This window comes from Thunnus maccoyii, chromosome 1 (assembly GCF_910596095.1).
Source record: "Thunnus maccoyii chromosome 1, fThuMac1.1, whole genome shotgun sequence".
Lineage (NCBI taxonomy): Eukaryota > Metazoa > Chordata > Actinopteri > Scombriformes > Scombridae > Thunnus > Thunnus maccoyii.
The window spans coordinates 3,927,961-3,941,524 of record NC_056533.1 but is presented as its reverse complement, the minus strand read 5'-3'; the positions used below and the strand labels follow the sequence as shown (position 1 = coordinate 3,941,524).

The 13,564-nt window shown below is 37.0% G+C and overlaps 2 protein-coding genes across 3 annotated transcripts in view; both read right to left on the bottom strand.

The window, feature by feature from the left end:
* Nucleotides 1-227: 227 nt before the first annotated feature.
* On the bottom strand, nt 228-3,803 carry pop4 (POP4 homolog, ribonuclease P/MRP subunit). The gene is made up of 7 exons (XM_042410895.1): nt 3,688-3,803; nt 2,656-2,711; nt 2,306-2,532; nt 2,079-2,156; nt 1,901-1,962; nt 1,514-1,615; nt 228-839 (listed from the first exon to the last, which is right to left on the bottom strand). The coding sequence occupies exons 1-7, from the start codon at nt 3,692-3,694 to the stop codon at nt 703-705; spliced, it is 669 nt and encodes a 222-aa protein (XP_042266829.1). The 5' UTR covers nt 3,695-3,803; the 3' UTR covers nt 228-702.
* A 2,025-nt stretch (nt 3,804-5,828) lies between these two features.
* The window catches only part of tpcn2 (two pore segment channel 2), a 30,874-nt gene continuing 23,138 nt past the window's right edge, over nt 5,829-13,564 (bottom strand). For both annotated transcript variants that reach the window (XM_042421873.1, XM_042421879.1), the window contains exons 20-25: nt 13,365-13,438; nt 12,138-12,243; nt 10,726-10,808; nt 10,521-10,602; nt 9,326-9,417; nt 5,829-9,175 (exon numbers count right to left, since the gene is read on the bottom strand). In XM_042421873.1, coding sequence (XP_042277807.1) covers nt 9,097-9,175; nt 9,326-9,417; nt 10,521-10,602; nt 10,726-10,808; nt 12,138-12,243; nt 13,365-13,438 — 516 coding nt within the window. In that variant the 3' untranslated portion in view covers nt 5,829-9,096. The remainder of the gene's footprint in view (nt 9,176-9,325; nt 9,418-10,520; nt 10,603-10,725; nt 10,809-12,137; nt 12,244-13,364; nt 13,439-13,564) is intronic.

Genomic DNA, 13,564 nt, shown 5'->3' with positions numbered 1-13,564 from the left:
GCAGTCTTGATGTCAATCTGATCTAATCTTTTTATGAAACCTCTGCGTGCATTCCTCTGAACACTACTGACGTCTGTGCCACCACCAGCTCTGCGGTGTCGGGAAGTGGTTAGACGACTTTTCTCACAGAATGGTATACTACGAGGGCAGTTTGGAGGGCATGGATATGTGTCCAGATAATGTATATGTGATCAGATAATCATCATCAACGATGTCATTACTGTCACTCAACATTTACACTATTATTTTATTCTGGCAGAAAAAGCTCACATCCCACCATGTTTCACATTTTCTGTTCTAAAAAGGCACAAAGAAGTCCTGCATGATAATTCCTGAAAACAAAAAAAAAGGTGAAGACAGACTTTCTTCTCTGGCCTCTACTGTACATTATAACAAAATTATAAATACTAAAACTGATAAAGTCAACCACTGCTATCTGACAGCAGTATTTTCTCCATACATGAGCCATCTCTTTTTATGACTCTCCCATAATGCAACACACTTTGTTAGACCCTTTATACATGGCCTTGACATCATCAGAATGATCTCAGTTTGGTGATTTACCTCATGTTATAAATGACCAATGCACATTCATAAATCTGTCATTGCAGTTCCTTCTGATGGCCAGTAGAGGGCAATACAAGTGTCTCTTCATGTCAGTGTGGAATGTCTGCACCGCATCCTGTATCACACTCGCTGCCATCACAAGTCAATGGTTCCTCTGACTTTGAACTTCTTGGCTGAGCGTTCACTGGCTCGCTGCTCGAACTTGCTCCCGTAGATGTGAGAGACAAAGCCGTTGATCTCCACTGCAAACACACTGTTCCTCTTGGGGATCACTGTCACCCCGTGAGTGGAGGGTGAGGAGGGAAATAAAAAAAAAAAAAAGAGGAATAATGTGTTAATCTGGTAAGAAGTGAAACTTAAACACTAGTTTAAGTGTCTACAGTGATAAATACTGCAGTATTGACATTATTTGTCTTGTGATTGTCTTTTCTGTTGTGTAAAACGTTATTCAATTATTTATTTATTTAGCATTTAGCTCTGGCAATAATGTGACTTTAAAATTCATGAGATCAACATGTTATCAACATGCATGTCTGAAAGGGGCTATATGGTTGGAAATATATGAACAGGAACATTATAACACACACAATATCATATGGAAAATTAATGTAAAATCATAACGATTAATCAATGGAACCTTCAATTACTAGTTTTGTTCATTTTAATTATGATTTGCTCTCCGTTATGGATTTGGACTGGCAGTGTTGTGAAATGATAACATTATTTCATGAACGATTATTCAAATATTGCCCAGTCTTACCTACAATAACTATACTAGACAACATCTCAGCTCATACAATAATATCAATATTATGTCAATGTATCTCCCAACTCTCCTTTGCAGCATATGTTACCATGGTGATCTGCTTCATCACAGCAGACAGCCCAGCCTGAAGACACAGTCTGGCTAACTGAGTAACCTGAGCCCAAACATACAAGTGTCTACCTTTCAGTTTGTCCTCTTTGGTGATGATTTTGAAGACATGTTTGAACTCTTGGACTAGAATCCCTGTCGTCCCCACATATGACGGGCATTTGGACCGAACCACTGTGAGAGTGACAAGAAAATGAAAAGATTTGACAACACTGTCATGTAGTGATGTGAGTTGATCATAGACTGATCAGAAACAGCTCTAAAGAGTAAAAGCAGCAATAACATAGTATCCCTCAAGAATGAGGTTCCTAGTACTGCTGTACTTCTATCTAAAATCTCGTCTGTGAGGTTACCTTTCCTCCACGTGTCCTTACAGCTAATTTGCATTGCTGCATCACATAATTACATTAGTGATTAAAGTCAGTGTGTTGCAGTCTTGAGAGGAAATTAAACATCTACCTGTGATGATGGCACCATGGAAGTCTGCTTTCAAAAGCTTCTGCTGCACAAACTGTGGACTGCTGCAAAAACAACATAAGCTTATGAGACTGACTGCAGGACTTCTGACATAGCTTCTAACGGACAATTTAAAGAGCAGTGTCAGAGTAGACATCTGTAAAGCTCCAAGCTGACTTACCATGTTGGTTTCAATCCACTGCACAGGTCAATAATGTACTGTCTCCAGAGGTCATGCAGAGGCAGGAAAAGCTCGTATCTACAGCGATAATGACAAAGACAGCGAGGGGCTACAAAACAGCTGGGTTGACTGGAAATGTATCATAATGAATTAGACTAGAATATATTGATGTGACTTCATTCACTGTAAAATCCAATGTTTTTTTTCATATGAGGTTTGTGACTAACTTCTGGTGTTCAGGCTTGATGTGGAAGATCTTCATCGCTCTCTTTTGCCGAGCGTTCAGTCCTTTGGCTTTCTTGCTGTTCCTCTTCTTCTCCTTCTTGGGCCTGGCGTAGCCCAGGATCACAGCCTTGTGACTCAGCATGGTCTTCAGGTCATGGCGTGTGTGCTGCTGGATGCTGTTCTTCAGGAAAGCCTGGGTGAAGGCCTCTGCTTTAGAGCTGGTCTGAGACTGGGAATGAGACAACGACACAAGGACATTTTATAAAAAGGTTATGTAAATGTCGTTTAGATTACACAGTTCACAGTTACACTACATGTAGCAGCAGCTGTCAACTGAGAGACATCTGCTCACCTCAACACCGAGAACCTTCACCAGGTCACCAGGAATCTTGGCTCGAACAAGCGCTTCTGTTGAAAAGATACAAACAAAATCTGATTAATTCACTGAGGCGCTGAAGCAGACTGCTGGAGTGGTTCAGCTGCTGGCTGTTGTGGGGACCTTTGAAAAGGAAAAAAAGCATAACAGTGTGATTATATAAATTGTTGCAAATTCAAAATGTGTTCAAAAAAGTCATTCACTTTGGCCTCCTTTGTCATTTTCCAGGCCTGAAGTCGAGTCTGACTGGTGCATTATTCTTGTCTGTGTGAATATGTATTAAAGCTTTTGATTCATGCATAAACTTAGAAAATAATAACCACCATTATAAGGGATAATTACGGTCTGCCTTGATTTGTATTAGTCCCGAGAATGGAATATTTCAGTGATCAAAGAGACTTTTAGAAAAGCAGAAGCTGCACCTGATTCAAACTGGTTTTCTATGGAAGTCATTGATGTGTAGATGCAGCACTGATGTAATGTCTTACCCTTGACTTTGACCCTTTGCTAGCTGAAGGTAGAAGATAACTAATAAGACTTAAATATATACAGCCTATCTGTTTGTTGCCAACACACACAATACCAGAGCAGTATTATGACTTACACCTGGGTTTGTTTGAATGTAAGAATGTAACACTTGCTAAAGTTTTATTCAAACTGTCCACCTATGTTTATTTTGTTAACAGGCTACATTTGGATAAGCTAATGTTAATGAGGTGGCTTCATCATTCATGTGTTGCCTTTGTTCTAGTCCTTTGTGTTTCAATTAATTCCAGCCATTGCTTTGTCATTGTTGTTTTTTTAACAACTGGTTATACACATTTCTCAACACTTGTTTCACTGTATTGTGTTCTCAAATCTTAACATAGTTCTATTTACCAAAATGCACAACAGATAACTTCACATCCAAAATAAACACTGGTCTAAAACACGTCAGTCTCTGTATTTTTCAGGAATGTCTGTGTCCTTAAAACCTTAACTCTGTTCGTCTACGACAAGTAAACTCACCGTCCATTTGCACGTTTTTGCGGACTTCCAGAAGAAAACCTGGTTAATTTTAATAAACACATGTGTTGTGAATCGTGTCCTCCTGCTGGTTTTTATCTCTTCTTCGTGTGTTTCCGGCAGACAGTCCGCTGTAAGGCGTAATGTCGCCCTCTACAGCCAGCAACACGCACAGCAAGCCAAGTCGGATTCACAGCCAAGTAACTTACAAGTACATTTACAAGTTTTCAGTCTATTCATGAGAAACCTTTAACTGCTTATATTATTATGTCCTTACAGGACAAGTGACATATTGTCAACAGTATAACATCCTACTTCTCACGACTCATTCTTTTCCTTCTAAAGCCTGCTTCTTTTTTTCTTTGTTAAAATATTGATCTTCCCAACATTATATTCAGGTAGCAGCAGGGCGAGCTCTCTCTGTCTGTCATACTTCAAAGCCAACAAGGCAGCTGCAGTATCAGAACAACATCATAAATAGTTGATAAAAAAACAACCAAAACTTTATGTATGTAGCACTTTTCATCACGAGGTTACAATGTGATTTACAAAATACAAGATAATTAAGATAACCTTGTATCTTGATTATTATGGTAAAATAAATAAAAATATATCACATATATCAAAGAGAATAAACATACTTCATCAGTTGAAGTAATTCTCATGAAAGAGGAAATGGCACATTCTTCCTCTTACAAATGAAAAGTTGAGCAAACAAACTCACTCTTGCTCAATTCAACACACCCTGAAGTTTTGCTGCTACAGCTTTATTTCGTCTGGTATGACCAACGATAGTAAACTTTAATAGACTTCGCTGTAAAACAGACATTGCTGATTCAGTTTGTTGACTTTATGATTCTTCTCTATGAGTGAGCACTATATTATAGAAGTTTGATGAGCTGCAGACAGGAAGGAGATGTGTTGTTTGCCAGGAAACAGCAACAACATTCAATAAGACTGCCCCTTCCAAAGACTGCTTCAAATCTGGCAAAAAAAATGCAGCCTTTATTTGCCTGATTAATGGACGACACATGCTCTGAGTTATAATAAACTAAAGTTTTTTTTTTTCTGTGCAAAAACACATTTCAGTGCACAAAAAGAGGATTATGGGTGTATTTTGTCCACTATCTCTTACATTGGACGTGCATTAGGAAAGTCTCTCTTGAAGGCCAGTATAAACAGTTTTGGAATGGTGTACATATATGGACAACTATTGTTTTGAGACAGACTTGAAAAATGTGAATCTATAATTTAAAACATTAATGACACTCTAGCAGAGTGACAAAACAATCCCAACTCATGGTCCACTTACTTGCTTTTTCAAGACCTTCAACTGTATCACACACTGCTCATCAGAAATGGGAGTTAGTGGTGTTGTTATGAAGACGGATCTTTTGACATGCAAGTTCTTTTAGTCTGCATTGGTTTATGAAAGTTCATTCTTGGTACAAGAAAGCTCTGTACAAAGCTAGTAAGTGGACCTTGAGTTGGGATTGTTTTGTCAAACTACTGTTTCCAAGGCCAATTATGAACTTTCATGTTTACTCCAGTACGGTGGTTGACAAACTGCTTTTGCCTTTAAAAGTACCAAAAATTTCCCACACCAGTGTAAACCAATGTATCCTTTTAAACCATTAATATCATAAGTAAATATGATAAAATGAGAAAGTTGAATGTTATTTTAATTACCTAATTATATAATTTAACATGTCATTTTGCTGTCTGAATAAATCTTAACTGTAGTGTGAAAGCGCTTTTGTTTTTTATTTCCTCATTCAACTTTACTTCTTCTCCACGTTTTTCCGCCTGACATCCACATCATCCCTGCAACACCTCTACACCCGCCAGGAGACACTCACTACTTTAGTCAATGATTGTGTATTACTGGATGTTGTAATAAATTCAAACAATCATACAACAGTGCTGCTGATCTGTATGACCTGTGACCCTCTGTGTGTGTGTGTGTGTGTGTGTGTGTGTGTGTGTGAGGGAGAAACAGGTAATATGGTGAGACAGGGGGAGCGGCAGCACATTACAGCTAACTGGCCAATTTAAAACTGAAATGAAGGTCAAACTTCCAAGTTAGGCGCTTCTTTTCATATAAAAAAATAAATAAATAGAAAAAGCTCAATAAAATCACAAAATAAGTTTGCAAAATATTTATTTAAAATCTACTTTTTACAAACATTTTACATAGTTCAAGCTGAAATACACACTGTATCTCAAGTTAAATGAAATATCAGAAAATTGCATTCCAACTTTACAATAAACTTCTGTCTATAACATTCTTTCCCCAATTCTTATTTTTACAGATAAAATGCATTGAAGTTGTACTTATATAAATACCAAGGCATATCATTGCCATTTCTAGAAAAAAAACAAACATTCAAATAAAACAAGGTGTCAGTCAAAAGGAGTGGGCATATCCCTTTTTACCCTTTGAGTTAAAAAAATCTGAATACACTGGCTCGATGGCAGAAACCACTGTGCAAAGACAGAACTGTGTTCATATTGTAGATGGTAATCCAGCATGCAGCCTTCAGCCACACCAGCACCACAAACACTCCCAGAATACATTCACCTGAAGCCCCTTTCACACACGCACATCACTCCTGAAATGTTTTGGAAATTTTTACTGTAGTGGTGACTCAGATGTGGATTTATAGCAGTGACATTAACAGCATAAAAATATGCATACAGTATTTACATGTCTGTTAAAAAAACACTTCAGTATGAAATATTAAATTTACTTCCAGCAATAAGTTTCTGTCCTACGTCCCATTTGTCTGATTGTTAGTTAGCCGGATGTCTCAAAAACCTGTTTCCACATGTCAGTAAAAGTAAATGAGTCCGTCAGCCAACAAGGAACAAGTGACTCCTTTTTGGTGTGGATCCAGGTATTTCTTATCACTGTGACATATAAACACTTTGAGCATTTTCTGATGATAAAAGACAAGGCACATGCTGTCCATGACTGTGACTATGTGTTGTACAGAGACTCTCTACAGAGCCAGAACAAAAATGAAAAAATGAAGCCTCCCCCATGTGCAGGGACACTTTGGTGGTGGTACAGAATACGCTCTGTGCAGTTAAAAGTGTGTTTCCTGCTTCCTGGAACATACTAAAAAAAATATTCCCCTGAAACTCCCTGAACAAGAGATAATGTCTTTTTTTATCCTCCTTTAGACAACAGCTAAACTGCACAGTTATTCCTCTGTTTTGTCTGATTGAAACTGACAGGGGCCTATAGAGGCTATTTTTACAGCGGGTGGGGTCAGTGAAGCAGGTTTGAACCTCCGATCATCGCTGCTGATGGTGGCAAACAAGCCACAGAGATAAAGAATCATTTAGTGCAAAAAGCTTTTCAAATCCATCATTAAAGTACTCTGTGACAGCTGGCTACTGTTAACAAGCTGTACAGGCTGCTGCTGTTCCTCTTCTCTATGTAGCTTCATAAATGGTAGCTTAAAATAGAGGAAATATTTATGATACAGGAAGTTTAACTAATAATAACTAATGTCACTGTTTAACAGCCCAGATCAGATGATCAAACTGTGAATATGTCAGTCAAAGTTAATCAAGTAAAACTTAAGAGGCTTTGTATGAAGAAGATAAAAGTAACTTTTATCAAAGTCTTTGTGTGATCACTCAGAGATATGTTTTACTTATTGCTCCTTCAGTTCAACATTTGAAATGAAAACTTTCCATATTCAGAGATTCTGGACTTTTCAATAAGGGAGGAGAAGTAGATGTTGTTTTAAGACTTTTTAAGAATGTAACTGAACTTTATTATTATTCATTATTATTTAGTCATTAGACATCAAATTCAGCTTTTTCATTTCTGAAGAGCTCTTTAAGTGTGTGCGAAATTAAGGACAACAGCTGCATCACATCAGTTATTATACAGCCTCATGCTCACCATGTCATGATATCAAGGCTACCCATCATTCATTGTGTCCAATATTATATACGCTTCAATATGTGCTGTTGTTGACAATATCAGTCAAAGTGAACTGGCAAGTTTATATATTTAGAATAATAATACAGTAATTGTCATTTTAATGTTTTGTATTTCAAAGTGATTGTATTTCATGGCCTAACAGAACTACTGTATCACAGTGATGCTTTTTATAGATGTGAGCATGAGGAAGAATCCCACCATGACTGTATTCATATAGATTTCATCATGTCATGAACATTTTCATGTTGTAAAGGTGGTGTAGGCATTAGGACAGATGTTGTATCACACACTTCTACAATCTCTTTTCTTTGTTGTAACACAGCCACCTGCTGGTCACTTCTAACTAAGTCTTAACACTTTTGGCATTTTTTCCTAAAACGAAGAGCAAACTTACATTATTCTTAGAATTTTGTCATATTTAAGACCAAACTTTCCCTCCAAGCTGCTTCAAGTGTGAAAAGAGACGAGTTGGAAATGTGTCACCTTCCTAACAACAATGTTCCCTGTGTGGAAGGGGCTGGGGAATTAACTGGAAGCATGATTTGAGTTTTTAAAAAGCTGATGTAGCTGTTTCACTTCTGAGTTTCCACATAGTTGTTTATGGCTTTGGTGCTGGGCCAACTGCATTGAATGAAAGATAAAATCTGCAAAATGATTGTAAACATGCACTGTACAGGTCATTCTCATTTTACAGCAGCAGCTCTCACACATTCTTTGCTAACCCGTATACCAGCGTGTGATAAGATGGTACAGTATATAGATTTTTATGCAATACAAAAACCAAATATTTGCTTTTAGTGGTTTAACCATTAACAGGGAAAATATCTGCAGTTTTTGTTCTATGATTAAATCTGGTAGGAAAAAAATCTATTCTGGAGGCTCTTTGCTACACTAATCATAATATAATAATTATATTAATAATTGTGGATGGTGGTGCAAACAAAAAATACAGTCATTAAGATTTGGAAATTCGGATTTGCTTTCTCTATGTGAAGTTTGAAATAGCCAGGAGCTTTCTGTAATCACAGTTTGATTCATTTATTGCATACTAATATAATAGTACATAATACATTCTGTTCATACTGGTATGTAGTGTGGAATTAGTTCTTTAACTCCACCCACTGGTGCTACACTCAACCAATAAGATTGCGTCTGCCTCCAGTGCTTCTACCAGTGACAAACCTTTGTGCAACTAAAAGTGCAGCTGGCAGTGGTTTTACTCAAGAACAACATGACAAATCATAAAAACATGTGCTTCCAATTGGTTTTAGTAGTACGGGAACATTTTATAATGACACAAAATCACAATAAAATACTATCAGATTGCTGTGATATTGACCTGTCAGTGCTTTTACCACACAGTAGACTCTCATAAAGCTTCAGTCGCAGAGTCTCAGAGTCTGACTTGTTACTGCAGGTAAGTGCTGAAGCTCTGAGTGTGTGAATGTGTGTCACCAGTGTAGGTGTAGGTGGGGGTGTCGGTGTAGCTGACAAAGTAATTCCTCTTCTGTTGGTTCCTGGATCTGCTCTCTGGAGAGAGAGAGAGAGAGAGAGAGAGAGAGAGAGAGAGAACACACACAAAGAGGAATGATTTTATAAACAAACAGTCACTATAACTGGTTTTATAGGTGGATTTCTGAACTTTATGAGTTACAACCAGACAGCACAGTGATGACCTACTTGAACATGAGCTGAACAGAAGTTTCATATCTGATCCTCTCCACATCTGTAACAGAGCAGCTGTGACTGCGGTCCCACTTATAGATGAAGTTCTGTTAGAAAACAAACAATAATAGTGTTGTTATTTTACATTTAATACGTAGATTAATATTAACGGATGAGGCTGGTGTTGTTGGAGATTTTTCTTATTGTCAACAAATCACATAAAAAACCAAAACCAACCACGTGTTAATCCGCCTCTCAGGCCTCTGGCTTCCCTACCTTGTCTATGACTCTCAGCCCTGAACCCATTGGTTCCCACTAAAGATACAAATCTTTAAAATGGCTCATAAATAAAGTTACATTTTAATTTCCTATAACAGCTGGCCAATGTAGTTTTTTAGCAAATGTTATTTCAAACTGGAGGAAACACTGCATTTACTGGGGACTATTTTCAGCTGCGGATTCATATTTGGTGCTCTAGTGAGTATTTCTGGCAGCAGGACGGTGTGTGTGGGATTGAGTCAAAATAAACTACAGTGTGTGTGTTCATGGTCATGAAGGAACATGGAACATTTGATGGTTTTTGGACAACAATGGAGCTCTATGGCACAGAGGAATAAGACATATCTGTCTCTCTCTTTCCTGGTTTCTTTTAGTGGGATTTGTTGAAAATGATAGAAAATGATCAGCCTTGTCCTTTAATTTCAGTTGTTTCCTGTCCTTTAGTTCCATGTTTTCAATGATGATGTTTTCACTTGCAATATGGGACTTTTCAACCAGCTAGTCTCATGGGACATAGACTTTACCCTGATCACAGCCTCAGAAAAGGAAGTCAGAAGCACATGTAGTAACATGTTATTTATCTAATTTATTAGCTGAGTTTCTTGGTTCTTCCTAGATAACAGAGCATCAATTCCATCAAGCCCAATGGCAACACAGCGATAGGAATACATAAAATTTTTAGTTTGTAAAAATCAAAGCAAAGATCTGTGTAATATGTCGGGAAGGGCACATTCAAACTTGAAACACATATCAGTCAAGATATTAAAGTTAGCATGGGAAGGAAAAGCTACCATAACCATTAATGTCATAATTAATGTTCCTGATGGTGAACATACCTTTCGCACTGATTTAGAACATCATTTTAAGTGTTGCTGATTATTTTGTATGTTTTTCTAACACTGTAAACATCAACGTGTCTGAGTGAACTGACCTCTAAGATGAGCGCCACAAACAGGTTGACCCACATGACAGAGGAGGTGAGCCACCAACACACAAAGTAGATCTTGGCCCACCTGAGAAAATATCAAACACAGTCATCAACATCAACATCATCATCATCATCATCATCATCATAGTCACCATCTCAATGATCATCATCAATAGCTGCTGTGTATTTAAAATGTTTTCTTTCTTACTCTGTGGTGTATCTGCTGTACGCGTCCATGAAGGCCTGCCAGTTGTTGACTACCATGACATTATACAGCAAAATGATGGATGCCTGAGTGAGATAGATAGATATATAGATATATAGATAGATAGATAGATAGATAGATAGATAGATAGAGAGATAGATAGATAGATAGATAGATAGATGATTTTTTTGACACGTTTATTCCATGTATAGCACAGCATTCAGTGTTGTTAGGGCTAATATCACAATAATCACAATATATTCATTATTAATTTCTGTAAATGATCATTGATGGTTATTAGGAATCATCATCATTTTCAAATTGCAAACAGCCAAAGATAAAGTGCATCGCAATAAGGAATAAAATACAAAGTGGAAAAAATTATGGAAACAGAAAACACCAACATGAGACTAAATAATAACATCACTAAAATTGAGCACACAAAAGCAATTAAAAGTTAAGAAATCTTCTTTTTTGTCTGTATTGTTTTGTATGCATGCTCTTGATACATCTGAGCCGTGGACTAACTAAACCTTTTTTTCCTGCACAGCGGCAAGAAATATGTAATGTATATGAAAATCAGCAAAACTAGACATAAACTGAGTGGTGACATAATTAAATTAAATCTACTCCCTGATTTTGTTTAATAATAATAATAGTAATCATAATAATAACAATAAAGTTGATTTATATAGCACCTTTCATACAAGAAATGCAGCTCAAAGTGCTTTACAACAAAAGAAATTATATGCACCGACAGCTTCATGTGAAAAAAGACATAAAATGAACATACAAACGTTAAAAAAACATTAATGTAACATAAGATGGAAAATAAAACCCACTTGATAATAATAATAATAATAATAATAATAATAATAATAATAAAGTGAAAATAGAATACATAGAACGCTTTTGCTTTTCATGTGCTTATTATTTAGAAAATGTAGACAATTATTACAAATGAGATGGTGTTTACTGAGGTGGTTGTGATTACTGTAAGCATTTTAATCTGGGCTCATTTTACATTAAAACACCAACTTTATGCACTAATTACTACTTTTTAAAAGTGCACCCAAAGTTTTGTAAATGCCCCAATCTTTTAAACAGCTGGGGCAAAAGTTATTGAAATTATTCTTTTCAATTTCCTACACTGGCAGCAATACTACTTAAGTGCCCTTAAATGTATTTGAAAATTTTCAAAATGTTTTAAGACATCAACAGTGAGCTGGGAGAGCATTTTGAGATTTGTGCTTGTTGCTTGGCAATATAATGATATCAGGGAGAGTGTCTTAAAATGTGACTAATGCTTTTTGTTATTCTTTAGTAACGTCTGAATGCAATCAATGGTCTTTCAAAACGGATGATTCAAGAAAGCTGTAGAAGAAAAATATATATAATATATTCTTGTCACTTACAGCAAAGTCATCGAAGTTGTTGGGCCAGTATCCCAGCTGTTCATAGGTGCCACACTCCATGCTGAAGTTAGAGGTGATGTTCTCCATGGTTGTATTGGAGAGTACACTGGGACACACACATAGAAACACACACAATCAGGGAAGACTCACTAAACCAAGGACTCATTAACTCCACTGTAACATTCGCAGGTGGTGACATTAGTTTGAAGTTGCAGTTATGATCGTATGGTTTGCAATCCCACATTTCTTTGTGTTTTTATTAGTAGACAATATTGACTCCATACACTTGGCTTAACTAACTCTTTTTATTGACCAGTGTACAAAACATTCAGCAGCTTCTCATTTGTAGCCCACACTGACCAACGCTTCCACCGGTCAAAACGACAGCCGTCACCATCAGCTGATTATATCAGCTGTTGTCTGGTTAATATGCTCCCTGCAAGCCAGTGTCTGTACTCAGCAAGAGACAGAGGCATCACTCTGTAACTCCACTCTGCCACTGAGACTGTGAGTTTTTGCAGAGCAACTAGACCAACAGAGTAATGAGTTATCACTAGTGACATGAGAGACTGAGGCTCAGGAGGAAGAGGAGGTCGTCCACTAATCAGACGGTCGGTGCTTTGATCCCAGACTCCTCCTGTACAAATGTCTAGGTTTCCTTGGGCAAGATACTGAACCTCATGGTAGTATTTAGAAGTATTATTTAATCAACATTTCTTCATATCTTATGCAGCTCATCTCATACAGACTGTGAACATTAATTAAGCTGCCACTGAAAACTGTAGCATTTCTGCCTTTTTAACCAACATAATCAATCTGGTTACAGATCTCAACTGAATCTTTGAGTTTTAGTTATTTTTTTAACTTTAGTTTGTTACCAGCTGAATTTAAACTGATTTGTTAAATTTGAATGGATTCAGATTCTTTAAGTGGGTTCAGTATCTGATCCTGATGTGAAAAAGTGGATTTTAATTAGCTGTGTCTTGTCAGCTGTACCGACTACGCTGCTGTTTGTCAAACTGCTGCTGATAGATATTAGCAGCGGTTTGACTGTTAATATCTATCTGCTGTAATGCTTACGGACTATTCTAAATGATAGATATGTGACCCAGATAAGTCTGTCCTACACACAGTATGTTAATGCCAAGAGGAAATGAACCTTATGTTATGAACTTTTATCTATTGTGACATCTCTATCATGTGTTATTACTGCACATGACTTCATACCTCATCTGTGGAGGCGGTTTAATGGCTCCTTCAAACAGCCAGATCCCAAACACAGCAAATACATAATACACCACCTGCAGAGAGACAACATCCAATCCCCATGTTAGTCCACATGTGTGTGTGTTTCTTTTTTTTAACAATATCCAATGGTTGGAAAAGAAATCATTCAACCTATTTGAAAGCATAAAAATCACCAAAAT